The sequence below is a fragment of the Phyllobates terribilis genome, unplaced genomic scaffold, assembly GCF_046119375.1.
Source record: "Phyllobates terribilis strain yellow unplaced genomic scaffold, ASM4611937v1 Scaffold_7__3_contigs__length_470593459, whole genome shotgun sequence".
Classification (NCBI taxonomy): Eukaryota; Metazoa; Chordata; class Amphibia; order Anura; family Dendrobatidae; genus Phyllobates; species Phyllobates terribilis.
This window is the reverse complement of record NW_027362767.1, coordinates 329,990,043-330,015,487: the sequence shown is the minus strand read 5'-3', so window position 1 is coordinate 330,015,487 and position 25,445 is coordinate 329,990,043. Positions and strand designations below refer to the sequence as shown.

General features: G+C 43.5%; 1 protein-coding gene across 8 annotated transcripts in view; it reads left to right on the top strand.

Moving 5' to 3' along the window:
- Positions 1-9,951, top strand: part of MTMR1 (myotubularin related protein 1) — a 110,005-nt gene extending 100,054 nt beyond the window's left edge. For all 8 annotated transcript variants that reach the window (XM_073641211.1, XM_073641209.1, XM_073641208.1 and 5 more), the window contains one exon: positions 9,107-9,951. In XM_073641211.1, the coding sequence (XP_073497312.1) occupies positions 9,107-9,271 (165 nt within the window). In that variant the 3' untranslated portion in view covers positions 9,272-9,951. The remainder of the gene's footprint in view (positions 1-9,106) is intronic.
- The last annotated feature ends 15,494 nt before the right edge of the window (positions 9,952-25,445 follow it).

Here is a 25,445-nt window from a genome sequence, read left to right as displayed (position 1 = left end):
AAAGGTACCTGCGCTTTGCGGTACATCAATAACACTTCCAGTTCGCCGCTCTGCCTTTCTACTGCTTTGAGTCTTCACAAAGATAATGGCATCAGTAATGGGCCTTCGAATCAGGGGACTAGTGGTCATCCCCGATCTCAACAACATTCTCGTCAAGGCTCCATCGTTCTCCCTCGCCCAGGAAAGTCTTTCCATCGCTCTCGATATTATGTCTCGGCTCGGTTGGCTAGTCAACAGAAATATTGTCTTGTTCCAGCGTGGGGTTCGCTCTCTTCAGACCCCTCGACCTTCATCCCTCCGCTCAGCTATGGCGATCCTGGAAGGATGGTGGAGGTGTCGGAGGCGATTCCCTTTGCGCAATTCTACACCAGGCCACTTTAACAAGCCATTCTTTCCCAGTGGAACAGATCTGTCCTCTCTGGACCATCCAGTTCGGATCTCACATCGGGCCAGGGCGTCCCTGAATTGGTGGCGGTCTTCCCCTCTCGCTCTTCAGGGTCGATCCTTTCTCCCAGTTCACCCGCAGGTGGTGATGACAGACGCTAGCCGCCTCGGCTGGGGAGCGGTGTTCTGCAACTTTACGGTCCACTGACGTTGGTCTCAGGAGGAGTCCTCTCTGCCGATCAACATCCTAGAGATCAGGGCCATTCTACTGTCCCTTCGTTACTGCAGACTGTTTTCATGGGCTTATCAGTCCGAATCCTGTCAGTGCCATGGCGGTGGCATATTTCAACCACCATGGAGGAACCCCAGAATTCCTTGGCATTACCAGAGGTCTCCCAAGATCCTGCTCTGGGCAGAGAGCAGGTTTCCGGCAATATCCACTGTGCATATTCCCGACGTAGAGAACTGGGCCGCCGATTTTCTCAGTCGCGAGGGCCTCACAGCGGGGAAATGGTCTCTACATCAGGATGGCTTCCTTCAGGTCTCTACATCAGGATGGCTTCCTTCAGGTCTCTACATCAGGATGGCTTCCTTCAGGTCTCTACATCAGGATGGCTTCCTTCAGGTCTCTACATCAGGATGGCTTCCTTCAGGTCTCTACATCAGGATGGCTTCCTTCAGGTCTCTACATCAGGATGGCTTCCTTCAGGTCTCTACATCAGGATGGCTTCCTTCAGGTCTCTACATCAGGATGGCTTCCTTCAGGTCTCTACATCAGGATGGCTTCCTTCAGATTTGTCTGAGGTGAGGCACTCCGGCTGTGGATCTCGTGGCAGTTTGGTTGAACAGGAAGGTGTAGCAGTTTGTCTCCAAATCTCGCGACCCCCCTCGCTGTGGGAGTCGACGCGCTGGCGATACCATGGTCATAGTTCGCTCTACCCTATCTGTTCCACCCCTTCCCCGATTGCTGAAGATCAAATTAGAGGGGGTGTCAGTCATCTTGATCGCCCCGAATTGGCCCAAGAGGTCTTGGTATGCAGAGGTAGACAATCTTGTCACGGACGCCCCTTGGAAACTTCAAAACAGGCCAGATCTGCTTTCCCAGGGCCCCATCTTCCACCAGAGTTCAGTTGCTTGATTTGACGATGTGGCTGTTGGGCCCTCAGTACTAAGAGTGTCGGGTTTTTCAGAACGAGTAGTTCAGTTGTTGATCCAGGTTCGGAAACCTTAATCTTGAGTATACTACCGGATGTGGAACGCCTTTTTCCGTTGGTGTGAGAATAATCACACCGCATCTATGAGATTCTCCCTTCCATCTATTTTGGCCTTTCTTCAGGCTGGCCTTGATGCGAGACTTACTCTCAGCTCCTTGAAGGGCCAAGTCTCTGCGCTTTCTATCCTTTTTCAGAAAATCTTGGCTTCTCAATCTCAGGTAAAAACCTTTTTTCAGAGAGTGGCTCACGCAATCCTTCCGTACCGAATGCCAGTTGATCCCTGGGATCTCAACCTGGTCATGGAGGCTCTTAAGAGTTCCCCCTTTGAACCTCTCCAAGAAGTATCTGTCTCTTCTTTCTTGGAAGGTGGCCTTCCTTGTCGCAATCGCTTCCATTCGGCGCATGTCGCTGCTAGCGGCTCTCTCCTGTCGATCCCCCTTTCCGATCCTCCACCAAGACGAGGTAGTTTTGAGACCGGTGCCTTCTTTTTTTCCCCCACCATGTTCTCCACCTTTCACCTCAATGAGGACATCATCCTCCCTTCCTCTTGTCTGACTCCGTCTCACCCTCTGGAACGTTCTCTGAATAGGATGGCACTTGTCAGAGCAGTTCAGGTTTACCTGGCTAGAACCACCCCCTTCCGGAGGACTGATTTCCTCTGTCATCCCTGAGGCAGCGCGAGAGGCCTCCCGGCTTCCAAGGCTACAATTGCTCGCTGGAATCGGACGTCAATCCTGGAGGCGTACCGGAGTAAGAGCAAGTTAACTCCCCTCCCACCCCCTAGGATTAAGGCCCACTTTACCCGAGCGGTGGGCGCCTCCTGGGCGGTTCGTCATAGCGCATCCGCCCTACAGCTTTGCAAAGCGGCAACGTGGTCCTCCATCCACACGTTTGCCAAGTTTTACAGGGTTCATACCTTCGCTTCAGCAGATGCCAGCCTAGTTAGGAGAATCCTGCAGGCTGCAGTGGTTAGTTCTCCGATCTGAATGGAGTTTTTTTTACTGCTGTTTCCCTCCCCTGGGACTGCTTTGGGAAGTCTCATGGTTTCCTGTGTCCCCCAATGAAGCAATAGAGAAAACAGGATTTTTGGTTACTCACCGTAAAATCTGTTTCTCGGAGCCTTCATTGGGGGACACAGCACCTTCCCATTTTGACAGCTTTACTAACTATTATTTTTCTGTTACTGTTAGAATTTTCGTATTTCTCTCTGTTTAATGTTGCTTCTCCTACTGCTTGTACACTAACTGATTAGCTTAATGCCAGTCGGTGGGGTGTACACTGCTGGGGAGAAGCTAACTTTTTTTTTGTGCATAGTGTCAGCCTCCTAGTGGCAGCAGCATACACCCATAGTTTCCTGTGTCCCCCAATGAAGGTTCGGAGAAACAGATTTTACAGTGAGTAATCAAAAATCCTGTGTGTTTTTTTTTTTTTTGTCTAGATTTTTTCAGCTGGGAAAAGGAAGGATCTTTAATAGTGAAGAGCCTACTGTCTGAATAGTAGTACAACTGTACTGGAATAATAGAATAATTATGCATGGCATGGTGATCTGCTTTGTGGTTCACAGCTCATTGCCTACAGCATGTAATCCATGCTGGGTGTGCACAGAACAAAACCTGGGTATATAAAGGGTGTTGGTGGATCACAATGTTCACATCCCTGGAAAATGTATAAGTTTAAAAAAAGGTAAAACATTTGTAGCCAGAGACTTAGTGAGTGTGGAGATGTATCCTCCATCGGACGAGTGAGTCACCTTCTAGTGGTATGGCTGTCCGATCTGATTGACCATTTTTGTATTTTTTTTTTAACTACTCAGAATGGTGTAAAATATTAAAAGTGATACTCTGGTTCCACACCAGTGTCTTTGCTTCTTGGTCTGTGTGGCGTTTGATGGCTGCATCCATTTAATGGCAGTATTGGTGACCAACCTGTCACATCACCTCTTCTTCCTTTTCTTTTTTTTTTTTTTTTATAACTAAGGTCTCATTTTTTAATTTGTCAATTTATTTATTCTTGTTAATTGTATGTATACCAAAATATTGTGTTTTCCTACACTAATATGAATCCAAAAGTTCCATCTTTCAGAATATGCAGGGTCCTAGAGAGCTAAATATCTTCCACAAACTTAGTTGAACTGTAGAAGGCACCCACGGAGACCATGTACACAGGAAGCTGCCAATTAGGGTTGTGGGTGGCGTTATACACAGCTCAGCTTTCTGAGCACTGCTACATCTACCACGGAGAGTACAGGGATTATATGAAAACTGCACCAAACAGCCCACTAAGTGACACATCTCTGGAATCAGGGTCTCTGCCCCCACATCATACAGCTTTCATTACATAGCAAAAACCTGCTGACCGATTCCCTTTAAACTAAGTGTGGCTTTTCTCACCGCAGGGTTCCCTACAATGACCTGTGCTTACTTTGATACCTATATATTGGAGCTGGGGGACTCACTTTAACTGACGATAGATTGTCTTCTATTAGAAACATAAGCAGATTATTGCTTTGATTCCCCAGATGAAAATTGATTTTAACTACTATTATAAAGTAGAGCAGCACTGTATGACAAGTGTGATATTCTGATTAACCTACATATTATAGCTCATTACAGGTAGACGTTACTTAATAGTACGCAGATCTGATAAAGCTTGGCATGGTGGATCCGTAGATCTCTGCAGTGCGATGCTAATTGTCTGCCATTCCTGCTTCTCTAATGGCTAAACACCGCCTTTATCTGCCACTCCGTTTAATCGTCAGGGCTGGCTTATATAAACCCAGTCAGAGAGCTTTTTAGTTTTATGATGAAGAGAAACACAGGAGAAAACAAAACCGCAGGAAAAAAAAGTCTTGAAGGAAATGTGTTTTTGCAGATAAATGGGAATAAATGGTGGTCTGATTTTCCGGAGATCACACAGTGACATTAAAGCACATTTGTTTTATATCGAGACTCCCTGTTGTAGCAGAAGATAAAAAAAAAAAAAACCCGACTCATTCAGCAAGTACAAATAGATTCATCACTTAAGAGCTTTGAAGGTGAAGTGTGTCCTTGAGTGTAACGCTCGGTCCATTATCCAGCCAGACGCACGTTGTAAATAGGAGTAGCCTTTGTGCAGAAGCCCTCGCCGAGCCCATCTCTTACCCCCATCCTCCACATCAATCCTTTTTATCATAATTCTTGACTTTTGGGGTTTTATATAAAGATGCACCCATCAACCCATATTTTATGTGAATTTGCAAAGAAAAAATATTAATCCGTTATTTATCACTTTTATGTGAAATCTCCTTATAACTTACCTGTTCTTTTATTAGTATTCAATATCTATGAAGGGTTTGTGTCTACCTGCAGCTCCGCCTGAGTGTCTGAATAGAAGACCAACGATTGCGTATATCTAGGTACATACCCAACCTTAAAGTGCTTGTCCGAGACTTTTATATTGAGTCACCAATATCTGATTTGTGGGGGCGCAACACCCGGCATCCCCTCTGATCAGCTGTTCCCAGTGCCGGCGGTGGATGGAAGGGCTGAGCTGCACAGCTCTGTGAAAGGTATAGTGGCCGCAGCCAGGTACTGCACCTCTGCCACCTATTTACTCAAATAGGGGTGGATGTGCAGTACCCGGCCGTGGCCACTATTCTATTGACTCAGCTGTTCTGTGCAGCTCCGCAAGTCAGAACATCCGGCCGGCATCAGGAACAGCTGATTGTCGGGAGTGCTGTGCAAAGCCTACCAAATTCTTTAAAACCTACACCAGAAATCTACTCCAGTCTTTCACTGGAACATCTATGTCGAGGCGCACGCCAGTGATGAGATGCACACAACTCATTAAGACTAGCGTACGAAAGGCCATTCTTATGGATCGAGCCCTTAGATACCTGGGAAGACGTATAATAGCAAGCAGAGATAGATTAATGCTAAACAGAATTTTACTGAATTTCCATCACTTATCTAGCTCATAGAGACCGTGCACAAATATTTTTAGTCCATTGCTGCACTCAGATATCAGATTTGTAGCCACGTGACTGCTGCATCATCATCAGTACATAAACGCTGAAGGTTGGGTGTACACAGACCAGGGGAGAGTTACAATTGAAGATCCAGGGGAGGAGGGAGGGTGATAGTGGTTTTTTTTGGTTTGTTTTTTTTACATTTGTTGAATCACAGCAGAAAATCCGCACCAAATTGTACCCTTTATGGCAATGATGTTGCCTAATAGCAGTGGTCTATATCGGCAGATTAACAGACCTGCAAGAATTGTTCATGTGTAGTTTCAGCAACGTGACACGGTTTAAGGTATTGACTTGTCCTCCAAATTACCTAGATCTCAATCCAATTGAGCCCCTGTACACTGTGCTGAAAAAAACAAGTCCAACAATAGAGGCCACACCTCACAACTTCACTTTAAAGGGGTTGTCAACTCTCAGACAACCCTTTCTCAATCCCCATGTTTTCCCCCTTGTAAAATAGTAACACCTATTATCACCTGTGGTGCCGACGCTGTTCCAGCGGTGTTGGCACTGGCTCTCCCAGGGATTGCGTGACATTGTTACGTCATGTGATCCCTGCAGCCAATCAGTGCTGGCTTCACTCTCCCAACCTTTGGACAAATCACACAAATCCGGAGGAAGTGAAAGCTGCTGCTCTCTCGCTACCCCCGGATGTAAGTGATGTGTAGTAGCTGCTCTTTTGATTTAGTGATCCTATGCATCTCCTTGTAACACTTGAAGCATTTCTAGAAGAAATGAAAACTCTACACTTTAGAACATGGCAGCAAAGATTTTATACTTTACGTTCCTTTCCCAAGTAATCTGTATCAGTCTTCATTGTTTTAACTGTAAAAACTTAAATTTATTTTAAATTGTAAACGGGTCCCATTACCAGTACATAGGGGTTTTACAGCAGTGGGAATGTGGGGTATTAGCATCATATTACAAAGGGTTAACAATCCTAATGGAAAGAGTACAGAAAAGTGGAACGATTACAGAATGTCACATTCTTAAAAAGAAGAGCTGAGAAATAGAAACGTGGATCAGAAAGTGAGGACCGAAAACGAGTGGAAGCTCCATAGGGGGTAGTGGGTGGTCCCAGGCGAGCAGACACACTTTTTTTTTGTGGCATCGTGGTGTACCGCAGAGGTCAGTGGTTGCTTTTTGCAGTGTGTATTATTACACATATACAGTGAATAAGAGACACCATGACACAATCACTTGATGGATACAATTGGCCACGGCCTTTAACTTGAATAATCATACAGAAACCAATGTTAAAAGTTAGAGATGTGCTAAGAAGTAAATCCAAAACTAAAATATAGAAATAATATTGGTATTTCATATGAACATAAACCAATTGGATATATAGGTAAAGGTTCCAAAAAAAGTTTTGTTATCTTCTGGCACTATTGATCTGTACCATATGAAAATCCCTATAGATATATCCATATGATGATCCTTTTGTTCGTTCCAAATAAACTGTCCTACAGAGCGTTGCACTTTGTTCAATAGAGATCCTGGCAAAATGGCAAAAAAAAACAAAAAGTCCGTCCTGTTAGGCCGGGTACTGGATTGGATGTCCATGCGTCCCAATCTTTGGTGCACTCATCGGGTGTATGTGTCCACAATCCACGTGATGGAGAAGGAGCTGAGCGATATGGATGTGCCAGAAGATAACAAAAGGTAGAAAACACTGTTTGTCACCTTTACCTATATATCCAGTTGGTTTACATTTATAAGAAATACCGATATTAGTTCTATATTTTAGTTTTGGAATTGCTTCTTGGCACAGCTCTAACTAGTCTGCACTCAGACAAAGGTGCCCTTGAGTTTGCAGCTTAGAAGTTAACAAACAGCGCTAGTGCAAAACCTTCATACATGGTTAATCATACAGAAACTTATCCCCAAAATTCCATAAATTTCCATATCCAACAATTGGCAAAAGCTCAAGCCCGTTAACCCCAACATTCCTGTCCATTAAGTTACCAGAATGACCAACACGTGTATAACAGAGGGAGGTCGGGGCAGCACTTTCTTGTAGGAGACGCCGAAAGTCAGACCCTCAGCGTCGCCATCTTTGATCCCCAACAGAGCCCTTGTTTACTAAACAATGTTACCAACCAATGGCTGCCGCTGGGGGAGAAGCTTTAACCTTCCCCTATGACGGCCAGCTGACTGGTTCCTCCTATTCCTCAACCACAGCCCAGGAATACCTTGGACGTGCAGGGCAAAAACCTGCCCCACCATTGAACCCTTTCAGGAGCGGAGCATTAGCTACATGGTAATGCCATGTGTTCCCCTCCTGAAGGTCTGGGGTCTGCCAATCTCTTAATTTTTTTTATTGGAGAGTTATATAATCATGGAGTCGGGGAGGGTACAGATTATGTCCCTATGTGTAATCTGGCAAGAACTTTATATCCCTGTCTACCTATGTGGCGCAGTCGGAGTAGCCCCCCGAATGTTACTACAGAGGCTAGAAAGTGTCCCAGGGAGGAACTCAAGGGAGTATTATGGTGCAATTTCACTAAGTAATTTTTTTGCATGAATTTTGACCAAATCTGCACAATAAACACTTATAAAACAGGCACCATTGTTTTCAATAGGAAGTCTGTATTGTGGTCATACAACAAGTTCCCAAACAGCTTCAAATAATGAAACCTCACTTACTGAAGTGGATGCCACCTGAAAACCACAATGGCGGAGCCGCAGCACAATCCACTGCAGATTCATGTCTGACGGGTCAGATCTGTATTTTCTCCATGTGAACATACCCTTGTCAGCATTTAATAATTGACATAGTGAAACATGGATAGAAGTTTTTTATGTGGTGGACGAGATCTGTCTGTAAAGTCCCTTAGTCTCGGCCACCAAGCTGAGCAGGAACATTTACAGAGCACTTAATTTACAGGACAAGTTGATCCACAATGCAGTAAATTGGGGGAAGGGACTGGAATTTCCTATTCTATTGCTGTATTGGAGTAATGGTCTGGATATACGAACCAACCATCAGCACCATACAACCGCCTATCTGTAAACCTTTACCAGTCGGCAGTCGTTTAATAGCTGGATCATTTCAACCGATGAGCGAGTGTTTTGCTTTTTCATCGGGTGATCGGCAGCTTGTTTACACGGCAAGATAATCTTAAAAGGAGCCTTTTTAACAACCATTGTTCACAATTGTCTTCCAGTGTAAATGCAACTTAAGAGTACTTGTGGCTATGGGTGGTGGTTCCATAATAGGTGCTGTTGGATCCTTTTTATTGCAGAGCCCAAATCGACATGTTAAGAGGACCCTCCGCGAGCACTAGGCCTTTGCACTGGATGGTGGCCTGTATATTGAGTGGCCTCTTACACACAAGTGCTTTTACACATGCATGTATATATAGTACGGTACATTGCAGTATATGATTGTTTAAGAAGGTGCAGGAAGTCCCTACCCGAGTGCAGAAATCTGTATAAGCAGACCAAGAGGATAGATGGCGCAATACTGATTAGTGTGTTTTTCTTTTTACATTTGTAGATGCCAATTCATCAGAACCTTAAGGATCTTTTGGCAATTCGAGCAGAGCTACAGAAAAAAGTGGAAGAGCTACAGCGTGAAGCAACCACTAGATCTGTGTCCTCTTCATCGGACCGAGGATCTTCCCCTTCACATTCCGCAACTCCAGTGCACACTGCGGTCTAATGGGCAACCAGTCCTGGTGTTTACGGGCAACCGGTCGCTGACCTCTGCTGAGTAGGAGAAAGTCAAGTTGGGCACACAGACACCAGAACAATTTTTTTTTTTTTGTAAATAAACACTTCACCTACTACACGTCATACCATCAGTGTGACATGCTGGAAGCCATTCCAATTTTTCCTCCCGATAGACAGGATCTGTAAATATGAAAGTTGCCGTTCTGTATTGTTTACACGCCGCGCTCTCCTGTGCGATCAGCTGTTACAGTGGAATGTGTTAACCCAGTGCCGTATACTGTATGCAGGAGTTCTGCTATTCTATTAGTCGCCCCCGGGTTTTACATTCACTTTTTTTATATGTATATTGTATTTTTTGTTCTTAGAGAAATAAAACTGACATAACTTGTAGCCAGTATTGTAGTAGCAGACAGGCTCTTTTTATGTAATCTCTATGAAGGGATCCAGGCCTGGAAGAGATGGTGGTTTGTTTTTTTAATATCGTATGAACTGACAATGTAATTTAAATTCCGTATTGCACCTATTTAAAAAGAAATGTATTGCACCCAATGCCATGTAAAGCTTACCGAACAATGGCTGGCTGTAGCCACATGTAAGTTATCCTGTTGCACATTATGTATTTGTATAGTGTTTTTACCTCCAGAAAACATAAATTTTTATTTCACCGTTGCCATGTTTTACTTGGTCGCTTGTCCTGGAGTTGTCAGTATGGATAACCCTGAAAATCATGCAGGGTTAAAGCTAAATTCACCATATATTGACTAATTGTTGTAAAGTAAAAAAAAAACCACAATAGTCACTGAAATATAAGACTGAAAATTACTTTTGTCAGTTTAATCTACTGAAAATTAGACGCATTGCTTTTGAGTTTTGATTCAACAGAAAATTGTTAAACTAGTGAAAAGGGCCTGGACAAAAATGATAACGCTTAAAGGGAATCTGTCAGCAGGGTTTGCCATGTAATCTGAGGGCAGCATGAGGTAGGGGCTCAGACACTGATTTACGCGATATCGCTTACTAGGCTGTGTGCGGTTGTTTTAATACAATTAGCGTTTCATCAGCAGGAGATGATCACTGCCGGACTAGCTGCCTGCGTGCCTCCTAGTCCAACTCCGCCCCCAGCACTGACCCACAGCTTTACTGTCAATATATAATGTACATAAAAAGCTGCTGATCAGTGGTTTGGGCAAGGTGAGCTATCTGAGCTCTGGCATCTTTACAGCCGGGATAACGAATTGTATCACAACTTCTGCACCCAGTAAATTAAGTGATACATCACTGGAATCGGGGTCTCTTCCCCTAAAATATGCTGCTTTCAGATGAGATGGCAAAAACTCATTTTTTGCACAACTTTTTGAAGCAATCGCTGCAAACAAACGATTTCTATAACTCTCAATGAGACTTCTGCACCTCTCCACAGGTATTTTAGTCAACTCATGTGCAAACTGCTCCAGCTGTCTTGGGTGTGAAGGTGCCTTCTCCAGACTGCTTGTTTCTTCTACAGTAGAGATGTGCGAACCCGAACTTGTAAGGTTTGGGATTCGTACCGGACACTTAGCGTCCAGTGCTGAACTCCGAACACTGACTTCTGGAAGTCCGTTTTACCTTTGGGGGGAGAGAGATTTTCCAGCTCCAAAGTTCGGTTCTCCATTCATTTCATTTCTATGGGGTTCAAGTTCGAGTACAGTTCTGGTACACAAACCGAACCTTGGACTAAAGTTTGGGCGAACCTGAACTTCCACGGGTCGGCTCATCCCTACTCCGTAGGTGTTCAAGAAGATTTAGATCAGGGCTCCTTGAAGCCACTTCAGAATAATCCAATGCTTTGATCTCAGCCATTCTTGGATGTTTTTAGCTGTGTTTTGTGTTTAACCATTTGCCGGCCCTCTACCTATTCCAAATTTCATAAAAATTTAACTGGAGTACAAACCTACATGGTTTGTAACCAAAGCACTACCTCTACGAGGGGGTGTTCAATAAGCGATCTACTCCATCATCTTCTGTCAGAGTTGGAGAGCTGAGCTTTTCTGTGCATGTTGCGCCAAGTCTGGACAGACAACACACCGTAGAATAGTTGAAAATTAAAGTTGAAGTTGAATATTATGAAAGCACTGGAAGTGACAGGATGGCAAGTGCAGTACAGTGCAGCTCTTCTAGGAAAGTGAGGGATTTGGAGCTGCGTTTCATGATTAAATTCTTTACAAAGGAAGAAAAGAACCCTAAAGAAATCCATGAAAGGATGATTGGTGTGTATGGTGAGAATGTACTGTTAAAACCAGAACTTTATATACACTATATAAAAAGACACATATGCATGTTTTTCTCAATATCTGACATGAAATCAGAATAAACCTTTCCTGTTTCAGGTCAATTAGGATTACCATAATTTTTAATATTTGCCAAATGCCAGAATAATGAGAGAGAGAATGTTTTAATGCATTCTTAATACTTACTGCAAAGGCAAAAGTTTACATATATTTCATTAGTATTTGCTACCATTGCCCTTAAACTGAATGACTTGGGTCAAACGTTTGGGATATCCTTCCACAAGCTTCTCACAATAGTTGGTTGGAATTTCCTCCTGACAAAACTGGTGTAACTGATCCAGGTTTGTAGGTCGCCTTGCTCGCACCTGCCCTTTCAGCTTTGCCAATAAATTCTCAATCTGATTGTATCAGGGCTATGTGATGGTCACTCCAAAACATTGACTTTGTTATCCTTAAGCCACTTTGTTACCATTTTGTCAGTATGCTTCGGGTCATTGTCCATTTGGAAGACCCATTTCCGCCCAAGCTTTAACTTCCAGTCTGTTGTCTTGAGATGTTGTCTTGAGATGTTGCTTCAGTATTGCCACATAATCTTCTTTTCTCTTGATGCCATCTACTTTGTGAAGTGCACCAGTGCCTCCTGCAGCAAAACAACCCCACATGATGCTGCCACCCCTGTGTTTCACAGTTGGGATGGTGTTCTTAGGCTTTCAAGCTTCTCCCTTTTTCCTCCAAACATAACGATGGTCATTATGCCCAAAAAGTTACACTTTAGTTTCCTCAGACCACAGGACATGTCTCCAAAAATTAAGGTCTTTGTTCCTGTGTGCATTTGCAAACATGAATCTGGCTTTTTTATGTTTCTTTTGGAGTAATGGCTTCTTCCTGGCAGAGTGGCCTTTCAGCCCATGTTGATACAGTACTCGTTTCACTGTGGTTATTGACACAATCTTACCAGCTTCCGCCATCATCTTCACAAGGTCTTTTGCTTTTCTCCTTGGATTGATATTCACATGTCGGACCAAAGCACATTAATCTCTGGGACACAGAACCGGTCTCCTTCCTGAGCGGTATGATGGCTGCACATTCCCATCTTGTTTGTACTTGAAATTGTACCCAAGGATGAGCCAGACTTGTGCAAGTCCACAATTCTCTTCCTGATATCTTGGCTGATTTCTTTAGACTTTCCCATGGTGCTACACAAAGAACCAGTGTGTTTCAGGTGTGCATTAAAATAAATGCACAGGTGTGTCTCCAACTCAGATGTTGCCAAAAAAACAGAAGCTTCCAAACACATGACATCATCATATGGGCATAGTAATCTTAGTGTATGTTAACTTTTGACTTTGTAGTAAGTAATAGAAATGCCTTAAAACATTTTTCTCTCTCATTATTTTGGGATTTACCAAATATTAAAAATTATGGAAATCCTAATTGACCTTCAACTGGAAAGGTTTATGCTGATTTCATGTCAGATATTGAGAAACACATGCATATGTGTCTTTTTATATAGTGTATGGAAACTTCTGGTTTCAACTGTAAGTAAAGTTTTGGGCCAAGCAGTTAAACGGGGTAGGTAATCAATTGAAGATGACTTGTCAAAACCTCTTCAGAGGAGATAGTGGTACATTTCATGAATTAGGCATTTCAGTTGGCAGAGTTTCCACTATCATTCATGATGATCCGTTCACGGTGGGTCCTGGCAATGTTGACGCCTGAGCAAAAAAAACATGTCGCCAGCAATTTAGCCAATAGAATTTATACATTCTTCTGTTTTTCATATTAAGGTATAACCTCGTATATAGTAAATGAGACTGTGGCGTTCAAAGCTTCCACTCATACTATGAAAAAATAAAATTGTCTCTTGAAAGAAGGAAAGGTAAAATGAAAGTGAAAAACAAAAATGGGTAAGAGATTATATAAGCAAATGTAAAGATTTCAGGGCTGAGCACATTGTCGTGTTGACTTGTGTTTCTTTGTTCTGTGGGACTGATATCTGGAGCCTTTGCTGACCGGGACCGGACGGTTGTTGCGGACGAGGGCAATTTGTCTGTTTTGATACAACCAGCCACCCTTTCTCCTTCAGAATTACAGCGATGCTAATGACAGGTTTACTTTGCCAAACAGTAGATTTAATGTGTTTCCAGCCATTTTACTCAATCTTATTTTTTCGCTGAGTAGGTTTGATGTTGCCTAGCAATCTGGAAGGTCACTGTTTGAAGTTGGAAGCTGGCACGTTAGCATTTTTAATATCCCCATTTTGTTATGCCACAATGCTGTGAAATTGTGACCTGAAATATATGCAAAAACCCACGTTCTGCTCCCTGCCTGCAAATATGGTTTTCTGTTAGGTGCGGAACGATGCAAGCTGTAAAAGTGCTACGTTTTCTTCAAATAGTTGTCATCCGTTCAGGTAGAACACGGTTAGGATTTAATCAGAAAAGTGAAATTTAACATGCTTCTGTTAAAGGGGTGTCTCATCACAGACTTGCCGCATGACTTAGGGTTTTTACTAAAGCGAATAGAGACCCCCTCCTGCATATGGCGTTTTTGGTATTTTTGACCCTCATTAGTGTAGAGCAGGGGTCTGGTTTGCTGCCTGACAAATGAAGCCATAAGTTTTGTGGCTGATGCATGATAGTAGAAGGACCTTTATCACATCATAAGAAATGTAGTCACTCTTCAGATGGAGGGTCTCTTTAATAATATAATTTTTTCATGTCTAGTTGCTCTACTTGGTGCCCTCCATTAGCCTCCCTCTACCTCCACTGCTCAGGTGTTGGGCTATTGTTCCTCCGACTTCCAGGATGGCCTCAACAGTGACATATGGAGTAAAAGGGTAAGTCTAAACGCGAGTAGCCAGCTCACCACAACAGCTTGCGATCCTCTGTTCCCAGATTTTGGCATCGGTGCTGTTCTGTGTTCCAAAGAGTTGATCCGGCTCTACGGAGTAAAATCATTATTTTTTTTTTCAGTCTTTTTAAAATCTTGATAAACATCCAGATAATATCTATGTAGAAAACACTAATGCATTTTTTTGTACATGAGTAAAAATGCTACATGCACCAGAAACAACTTGTATTTTCCACAAGGATATTATGTGGATGTTTATCGCGATTTTAACACAACCAAATAAAAAACTGATTTTACTTGGTGGAGCCGGATCAACTTTGTTCCTTGTCAGTCTTAACCATGCTTCCCTTGTCTTTGCTATCCTACAGCACAGGAAAGGCAAGGGAATCATGGTTTAGACCAGGCCTGCACAACATACGGCCCACCAAAGGGTTTGTTGCAACCTGCAGGAACTGGGAGAGGCCGGCTCTTTTCTTCCTATATTCAAATGTACTAATTTGAACATTTGAGGAATGGGGCAGAAAAGTGCTTGGCAGCCCCCGCCCCAATGTGCATCAGTGTGATGAGGTCATCACGCAGCTGACTTCATCACATTGCTGCTGGCACTTCAGAGGCAGCAGAGACAGTGGACAACGATAAATGCTCCGTGAAGGAGTTGAAGATTAAATGCACTTATTTTAGATGAAGGAGCGAGTCAGTGTTACTGTGAAGGCACATTATGGGGGAAATTGTGAAAGGGGGTGTGAGAGAAAAGAATCCATCTTGTTTGTCTGTGGTATCCATTTTGTCTTCACTCTTATGTAATGGTCATCAGGTAACACTGAGGGGCAGTGAGGTTTCACATTACTGTTCACTCCCCTATGGTTACTATTGGTTCATAGGTCAGAGGGAACTATTCCTTTGTCTCTGACCCTATTTAAAGTGTCACATGTGTTAATAAAGCAGAAGTCTTTTTCTAGTACACCATTCCTGGCTTTGCTGTACTGATTTCCCGAGCGCTCGTAAAACAAATCTTATTAATTTGGAGTTCGGCAGGCATAGAAGAGAGCGTATTTCGCTCACAGAATTTGGTGCCGAAACCCGGGACTAGACGTGCATTATACCATCCGGATCTAGAGTGAGGAGGACTCTCCAGTAAAAGTGAATTCAAACGCTGCAGCATAAGGTAAGAAGCTTATTCTTACAATTGTATTTCAGTTTTACTGTGAGCTGGTCACCTCCAATCCGGGTGAGTTATTTTTGCAATTAATAGTCTAGTCCAAGAACTGGGAAGAGTTACCTATGCCTTTTTGAACTGTGTGCATGTGATCTGATCAGTGTATGAGTGTGATATAGTGGTACTTATACTTAGAGGATTGTTGTGTTACTGAATCTTGTTTGGCTGATGAGACTGATCATCTCACCAGAGGGATATCTTATGGATCATTTACGGGCTGTATTGTATGTAGTATTTGTGGCTTTGTGACGGACTACTCTACAGAATAATAGGATCTGTGGCTGTGTGCCTCCCTATTGGACCCTTGGCTTTGTGCCTATTGTTGATATTGTGCTAGCACTGATTTTGAGGCAAGTATGGTAAACTTGTCGTGTAAATGGAGACAGAAACCCAGTGGAAAGACAGCAAAAAGTAGAATGCGCAGATAACGTGAAGGCAAGGATGCCATAATGGATAGTAAAAGAATGTTGAAATGACTGAAATTCCCCACATAAGGGGTCTGGTCCGTATGTGTTCAGGGAGAAGGCTGAGCAGGTAAAGAATGTTGGCTCTGGAAGTAATTAGTGCAGAAAGTGTGAGAAAAGCACTATAAGTAAAAGTATTGTGTGAGTGCTTTTGACAATGGACTTAATGAGACAGAATCATCAGTACCGCCTCCTTATAACGGACCAGGAAGGTGGACATGTACAGTATGTAGGGTACAGAATATGGGATGGAAAAATAACGGTTCAAATTGCAAGATAACTAAATTTAAATTCAGTTCCCCAATTGCTCCTATTTTTCCAGTTATAACAAAGACGCATGTTGTAGCTGATAGTACACCTCCTCCCCAGAGCCAATTACATGGGATGGGGAGGGGGAAGAGAGCAGTGAGAAGGGGGGGACTGATAGAGGATACTCTCACATACCAATGACCAGTACTCCTCACACGAGGCATGGCCCCCCTCACAAGGTGATGAAACAACTTCCCTGATGAGAAGCCTGTTCCTTTTGCTAGACAAATTCAGCAGATACAGGTTACATACAACTGTACATGGCAGGATTTAGAATCGTTAGTAGACGCAAAAGGAGGAGATGTGACTGCACATATTCTAAAGCAAGAGACAGGACGGCCAAAAGACTATCTGATTGACAGACCTGGAACAGAATATTTACAGAGATTAGAGTCAGGAGAAGAATATTGTAAGATGTTGCAGCATTGGGCATTGACAAAACAGAGAGAACAATCTAGATCTTTAAATAACGTAACTCAAGAAAAAGATGAAGCTTTAGAAAAATATTTTGCCCGTTTACAGATGACTTGGACAGATATGGGATATTTTCCAGGGGACACTCTTAATATACGTATATACGTAATATACGTATATTGGGAAATGCTTTTGTGGATGGGTTAAAGAAACCAATTAGAGAGGGACTTGTAAAAATGCGCCCAGAGCGGAGGGGGAAGGACCCAAAGGATTTGCTACAAGTAGCCAAAGGGGTGGAGCAAGAGTTGATCTAAACTTACAGAACAGAGAGAGTAAGTTTTTTTTTCTTTACCATAGAAAAAGGGGGGGGGGGGAGAGACAGGAATGCAGCAGCCCCCACTCACATAGCAGATAGCTGGGGATGACTTTTTCCCTTCATCCTAATTATTGAAAACCACTAGATAAAAATTATAATGAGAGAAATTCAAATTTTAGAGGTTCTATCTCAATGATTAAAATGAACTCCAGGCACATTTTTATTTTTTCCTTAATAGATACTGGACAGCCGGGTCTGTATGCAATTAGTGTTTTTCTTTGAGAAATCATCAAAGCATTTCATGGTGATTTACTTAGAAAATGCATTCTTTTCAGTGCCTCTGTACCCAGACTGCCGGTATTTATTTGTTTTTATTTATTTATTTTTCCTTGGTCATAAACAATTTACATGGATGACAGTGCTATCACAAGGTGCTCAGAATTCACCGATAATGTCTAGTTTTGCAATGTTTTCTCATTTTGAAAATTTGTTGACTCCTCCATGTTTGGAGGTGGTGATGCTTCAGAGTATGTGGAAGTTTTATTACTTTGTTCTGACAAAGTCTCATGTCAGGAGTCGTCTCACTTTGGTGCTCACTAGCAGAACGTGCATGTAAGGCCTATAAAAAGAAACCATAGGTTTATCACCAGAAGATAGTCTTCTTAGGACATGGCATGTCACAATACACCAGACATTTCACAGAGGAAAGAAAGGTCACAATACAGTAGGTTGCATTACCCAAAAACACGGGAAAACTACACAGACCAGTGGCCTACTACTCAGCTAGGCTGGATCCTGTTGCCTGGGGGGGCACCCTCTTGTGTTAGAGCCATTTCTGCGGTTCAAGCCGTGATTGAAAAGGCCACAGAAATAGTTATTGATTACAAGGTCACACTTTACACTCATGACAATACATGGTGTCCTCAGTCAGGTACATCCTAGGCACATTTCAATGACCCAGCAACTTTGTCTTCGATGTGCCCTCCTCATTCCCCCAAATGTAGACCTCAAATGACTTACAGGTTTGAATCCAGTTACGCTTCTGCCATTGGATTCAAAAAGGGGGGAAAGATGGGGAAAATGAACTATTTTTACATTCTCTGACAGAGGAGGAAATAGGCGAAATACATAAACCCCATGATTGTGTTTCTCTGATGTAGCAAGAGACGGCAAGGTTTGAACATGTCTCAGATGAACCCATTGCTAAAGAGTCGGCAGGGTTTGAACATGTCTCAGGTGAACCCATTGCTAATGCAGATTTTGAGGGTTTTTTTTGTAGATGGATCCAAATGCCAAGATGCTGGTCGGTTCTATACTGGATATGCTGTGGTCACACAACATGAGGTAATAAAAGCTTAACCACTCCCTCCTCACCTATCGGCACAGGAGGCAGAGCTGAGGGCACTCACTGAGGCGTGTAGAGCGGCAAAGGGTAAGACGGCCAAATGTGTGTGTAGATAGTAGATCTTGCCTAAAGTCACATGAAAAACCTATAAACCACAGAGAGCGTAAGGGCCCTGATGAAGGATCTTATGTTACCAACTAAGCTTGGTGTGGTGAAGATAAAAGCTCACACTCGAGCTGACACCAATGAAGCCAGAGGAAATGCTCATGCGGATGCTGCCAACGAAGCAGCAAAGAGGCCGAGAGTTGAGAGTTTAGCAGCGGTACAGACTGTGACCTCAGTGGCACCTGTCACTCCTGATATTCTTAAATCCCTGCAGAAACAGGCGGTTCAACAGGAAAAGAAGGTGTGGAGACGCAGGGAGCCCAGCTGACTGAGGAAGGTTTGTGGAAAAAGGGCAGTAAGCTCTGCCTGCCGCCAGCTCTTTACTCGGTGACGGCCCAGGTAATCCATGGACTAACACATTTATCAAAAACAGCTATATGTGCTTTGGTAGACAAGGTATGGGTGGCGCCAGGGTCCAGCAGCCAGGCACACACAGTCTTGTATGACGTGTGCACAACAACGTAGGGAAAGCTGTGAAGATCCCACAGAAACACACCCCTCGTCCGCTCTACCGTTCCAGAGATTGCTGATTGACTATATACAACTACCATGAGTAGGGGTATATGAGTTTGTGCTTGTGTGTGTTGATCTCTTTTCAGGTTGGCCTGAGGCATATTCGGTGCAGAAAGCGACGGTAAAGATTACTGCTCAAAAACTCATGAATGAGGTGGTATGTAGACATGGGGTTCCTGAAGTGATTGAAAGTGATAGAGGTACGCATTTCAATGAACAGATCATGAGAGAGATCTTAAAGTCTTTGGGAATTGAGCAGGGTTTACACACACCTTATCATCCACATAGTAGTGGGAAGGTAGAAAGACTGAATGGGATATTAAAGTTAAAGATTCAGAAGGCAAAAGAGGAAACCGGCAAACCATGGACCGAATGCTTGCCTCTAGCTCTTTTCTCAATAAGGTACACTCCAAGTATAAGAACAGGTCTCAATCCATATGAGATACTTTTTGGTTCAGTACCTAGAACAGGGTTATATTTCCCACAGTCACTTCACATGCAAAATGACAGCCTGACTAGCTATGTGTATGCCTTGCATAATCGCCTAAACAGTGCATAAACAGGTGTATTCTTCCATTCCAGACCCTGAATCAGTGTCTGGAACACATGATCTCAAGCCTGGAGACTGGGTGGTCCTAAAAAGACACAACAGAAAAAGCCTTGATCCAAGATTTGATGGGCCATTCCAAGTTCTTCTGACCACAGCAACTTCGGTCAAGCTTGAGGGAAAATCCACTTGGATACACGCCAGCCACTGTAAACGAGTCACTCCACCAGCAGAATGATGACCATTTTACCAGTTCTAATGGGGATAGTGGTGGCATTGCCTCTAGCAAAGACATTAAATGAAGTTCTGAATGATGACTGAGATAAATTCATTAGACATCACCAAGTACTTTTAAAAGACATGGACACGAGTACATTAGCAAAAGACTGTTGGATTTGCACTCACAGTCCTGTGAGCTCCAATACTATGCCTTATTAACCCATTCCAGTAACTGAAAGAAATGTTCTATTTGAGTAACCGCACTTTTCCCACTAAGCTAGATAACAGCAGGAAAGAGAGAGCTGTAGGTTTGCCTGTAGCTGCACGGGTGACAGTGCCGTGGTTGTTGTTCAACAGGAGTGGTCCGCCTCTAAGACAGACAGGAATGCCTTGGGCTTCTAGTCGTGCTGACCTCTCCTGTTATCTGAACTTCACCTCTTGCAGCTGCATCCAGATAAGATCCAGAGACGTCGCTTTCTCTGAGTGTAACGGGTCTGTACCGACATCACACAGTGTGTAGTGGTCGATGCCACGCTCAATCCTGAGCTTCACTGTGTAAACGTCACCTTGGAAAGACTGATATCAGGTATTATGTCAAATGACACTCAGTATCAGGAAGAAATGATGGACATATTAAGCTCCACCTTGTTGTCTAAATGGATTACTAGTCTATTCAATAACACTGTTATGGGAGCACCGGAGAGTTTGTACATTGTATGTGGACATCAGGCCTACAAGTGGTTACCTAATAACTTCACAGGGGTCTGCACACTGGCCTTCCTGACCCCATCAACCTTTATAGTGCCTCACACCAGAGTAAATGTTAAAGCAATCCCTCTACACATATTATATAGACGAGCTGCAGACAATCCCAGACCCAAGGGTAAACCGCATCTTGTAGAAATGGGGGTGGCAAATAAGATTGTGAGCAGCGTATTGATTTACCCGTCCATAACGCAGATGTGGGATAAGCTGGTAGAGGCGACTGATTATCTAGATGACCAGATCTTCCAGGTGCTTGATGTCCTTAATGCATCTAATATAATACAGAAACAGCTAATTGTAGTCACTAATCAACACACCATAGTGCTGGACTACCTGACCGCTAAGGAAGGAGGGATGTCAGATCATCAGTCCCGCATGTTGTCATTACATGGACGTTAAGGGAAATCTCAAGGTTAGGACTGCTATACAGAAGATAACTGGGATAAGTGGTTACAGGAACATGACGACAAGGGTCTAGGTGGGGGGGCTCTCAGGGATTATACATGTATGCAATTATTATTATTCTGCTTGTTGATATATGTAGCCATAAAAGTGCTGATGTATGTTACACCTAAGTTACTCAGGTTTATATGTAAGGAAAACCGTGTCACAGAACCCCTGATTGTATACTATGGACCCCAAACAAGAAAAGATCCATTGTTGTGATACAATTATAGGTGTTTAGGTAGGGAACTGAGGCGAAGCAGGTAGGAAAGTCCCGAGGACGCGACTAGCGCGCTCCTATATACCAACTGAGATGCCATAATTGGTCACAAAAGGGGGGAAATGTGAGAGAAAAGAATCCATCTTGTTTGTCTGTGGTATCCATTTTGTCTTCACTCTTATGTAATGGTCATCAGGTAACACTGAGGGTCAGTGAGGTTTCACATTACTGTTCACTCCCCTATGGTTACTATTGGTTCATAGGTCAGAGGGAACTATTCCTTTGTCTCTGACCCTATTTAAAGTGTCACATGTGTTCATAAAGCAGAAGTCTATTTCTAGTACACCATTCCTGGCTGTGCTGTACTGATTTCCCGAGCGCTCGTAAAACAAATCTTATTAATTTGGAGTTCGGAAGGCATAGAAGAGAGCGTATTTCGCTCACAGGGGCACAGTATAGCGAGGGGCAATGGGGGACTTTATGCAGAGGCAGCGTGGGGGAATATTATGGAAAAGGCCAGTTGGGTGGATATTATAGAGAAGGGCAGTGTGGGGGATATTTTGTGCAGGAAGCACAATGAAGAGCAATTTATTCCAGGGCTTAGCATGGGAGATATTTTTATTTATGGGGCACTGTAATGATACTTTTATTTTTAAGTAAACTGTGCTGGGAAGTGCAGAAGACTGGAGAAGAGGGCAGTCTGAAGAGATGAGCTCTGGCCATGAAATCTCATCATGGTGTCTGTACTATATGGAGACAAAAGGTATGGGAACGACTTCAATCAGATATGTCACCTGGTACCTGGATGTAAATGTTTATCTGTGATAGTGCCTGTGTCTCATCAGTACTGTGGTTCCTGTATGGTCAGCAGTCTGATGATGGCTGATAACAATGGTAAGGAGATACTGGGAGCTTTTGTTAAGTATATACTGGGAGTTGTAGGGTCATGTGATGCAATTGTATATGGGGCTGACCTGACATTAGAATTGATCGCTGTACTAAGCTTGGTGATTTATTCATGTACTGACGGTGGTTCTGGCGCTGAATTTGTGTTCTGATGGTGGTTCTGATCTTGTACGCATGTAGCAATCCATAACATGCTTCATAGCTATATTAAAACTTAAAAATCGTCAAAACTTGACGAGTTTTGAGATTGAGGAGGAATTGTCGAGTTTCTGCTTCAAAAACTCAGTGTAAGACCCCCTTCACAAATCCGTTTTTTAGGGACCGTACATACGGACACACACCCTTTCTATTCAATGGCGGTCCGCAGATAATGTCCGTTTTTTACCAGTACTATGGACGAAAAGCGTGACGCACATATGCACACTGATGACATCCGTGTGTCATCAGTGTGACACGTACCGGCGCCTGGGAAAAGGTGTACGGTTCGCGCTGTTTCCAGGCGCTGGGTGCTGAAGGCAGCTCTCATCATTGTCGCCCAGTCTCCCTAAGATCAGTGTGACCAGGTGACAATGATGGGAATTGTATTCAGCACCTACTGTGTACATGGTGTATTAAATAAAAAAATGATGTGGGCTCCTGCATAATTTTTATAAACAGCAGAGGGAAAGCTGACCGCTGGGAGCTGATGTTATTAATCTGGGAAAGAGGCCAATAGCCATAAAGATTCCCAGGCTTTTAATAACTCACAGCTGTTTGGCTAGCCGTTTAGTTTACAGGGGATCCCCCTATAATTACTAACCAGCAAAGGCTAACCAGACAGCTGTGGCCTAATATTAATAGCCAGGGATATTTGACCCCTTCCCAGGCTAAGAACATCAGCCCTCAGCTGCCCCAGAAATGGCACATCAACAAGATGCGCCAAATCTGGCGGTTAGCCTAGCTCTTCCCATGTGCCCTGGTGCGGTGGCAAGTGGGATAATAGGGTTATGGTTGATGTCAGCTGTTTCATGGCCTCTGCCATCAAGATCTGGGGTTAGTAATGGAGAGGCGTCTGTAAGACGCCCCCATTACTAACCCCATAGTCAAATGTAATAAACAGACAAAGTAAAATCTTTTATTTGAAAAAAAAACTCCCCACAATCTTTTACCTATTAATTACTATAAAAGTAATAAAACACCATATTCCTCACCTGTCCGCTGATAATCCATATGTCCCGCGACGAGCTCAACTCTGCTTTATCTGGATTGCATGGCTGAGCGGTGGCAAGATGCGACCACTCAGCTCAGCCTGCAGTAATGTCTGAGGTTACCGCAGGTAACAGGCAACCACGTTCCCATGGTCAGTTTAGTGTGAGACGGCCGATGAACTGCGGTAACCTTTATGACGTCACTGCTAGGACTGTGAGAAATTTCTCACGGTGCTAGTGGTGACGTCATGATGGTTACTGCAGTTAATTCAGTTTGAGCCGCCTGTGATCTGCGGTAACCTCAATGACGTTACCACTAGTCACTGAAGCTGTGCTCTCACGTGCAGCTCAGCGTCTTCTGGATTCGAGGCTGAGCAGTCGCATCATACCATCACTCAGCCAAGCAATCCAGATGAAGCAGAGTTGGGCTCTTCTTGGGACAAATGGATTATCGGCAGACAGGTGAGGAATATGGTGTTTTATTGTTTTTTTCATTTTACAGTAATGGAAAAAAAGGATGGAGTATTTTTTCAAATAAAGGAATCTGTGTTTATTTCAATTAAAGGACTTTACTCTCTGTCTGTACAGTCATGGCCAAAAGTATTGAGAATGAGACAAATAGTAATTTTTCCAAAGTTTACTGCTTCATTTTTTGTAATGGCAATTTGCATATACTCCTGAATGTCAGAGTGATCAGCTTAACAGCAATTACTGTACTTGCAAAGTCAATATTTGCCCAGAAAATGAACTTTAACCCCCAAAACACATTTCAACATCATTGCAGTCCTGCCTTAAAAGGAGCAGCTAACATCGTTTTAGTGATTGATCCATTAACACAGGTGTGGGTGTTGATGAGGACAGGGCTGGCGATCAATCAGTCATGATTAAGTAAGAATGACATCACTGGACACTTTAAAAGGAGGCTGGTTCTTGGTATCATTGTTTCTCTTCAGTTAACCATGGTTATCTCTAAAGAAACACGTGCAGCCGTCATTGCACTGCACAAAAATGGCCTAACAGGGAAGAGTAGCGCAGCTACAAAGATTGCACCTCAGTCAACAATCTATCGCATCATCAAGAACTTCAAGGAGAGAGCTTCCATTGTTGTCAAAAAGGCTCCAGGGCGCCCAAGAAAGACCAGCAAGCGCCAGGACCGTATCTTAAAACTGTTTCAGCTGCGGGATCGGACTACCAGCAGTGCCGAGCTTGCTCAGGAATGGCAGCAGGCTGGTGTGAGTGCTTCTGCACGCACTGTGAGGCGGAGACTCTTTGAGCAAGGGCTGGTTTCAAGGAGGGCAGCAAAGAAGCCACTTCTCTCCAGAAAAAACATCAGGGACCGACTGATATTCTGCAAAAGGTACAGGGAGTGGACTGCTGAGGACTGGGGCAAAGTCATTTTCTCTGATGAATCCCCTTTTCGAATGTTTGGGACATCTGGAAAACAGCTTATTCGGAGAAGAAGAGGTGAGCGCTACCACCAGTCTTGTCTCATGCCAACTGTAAAGCATCCTGAAACCATTCATGTGTGGGGTTGCTTCTCAGCCGAGGGAATCGGCTCACTCACAGTCTTGCCTAAAAACACAGCCATGAATAAAGAATGGTACCAGAATGTCCTCCAAGAGCAACTTCTCCCAACCGTCCAAGAGCAGTTTGGCGCCCAACAATGCCTTTTCCAGCATGATGGAGCACCTTGCCATAAAGCAAAGGTGATAACTAAATGGCTCATGGAACAAAACATAGAGATTTTGGGTCCATGGCCTGGAAACTCCCCAGATCTTAATCCCATTGAGAACTTGTGGTCAATCATCAAGAGACGGGTGGACAAACAAAAACCAACAAATTCTGGCAAAATGCAAGCATTGATTATGCAAGAATGGACTGCTATCAGTCAGGATTTGGTCCAAAAGTTGATTGAGAACATGCCAGGGAGAATTACAGAGGTCTTGAAGAAGGGGCAACACTGCAAATATTGACTTGCTGCATTAACTCATTCTGTCAATATAACCTATTGGT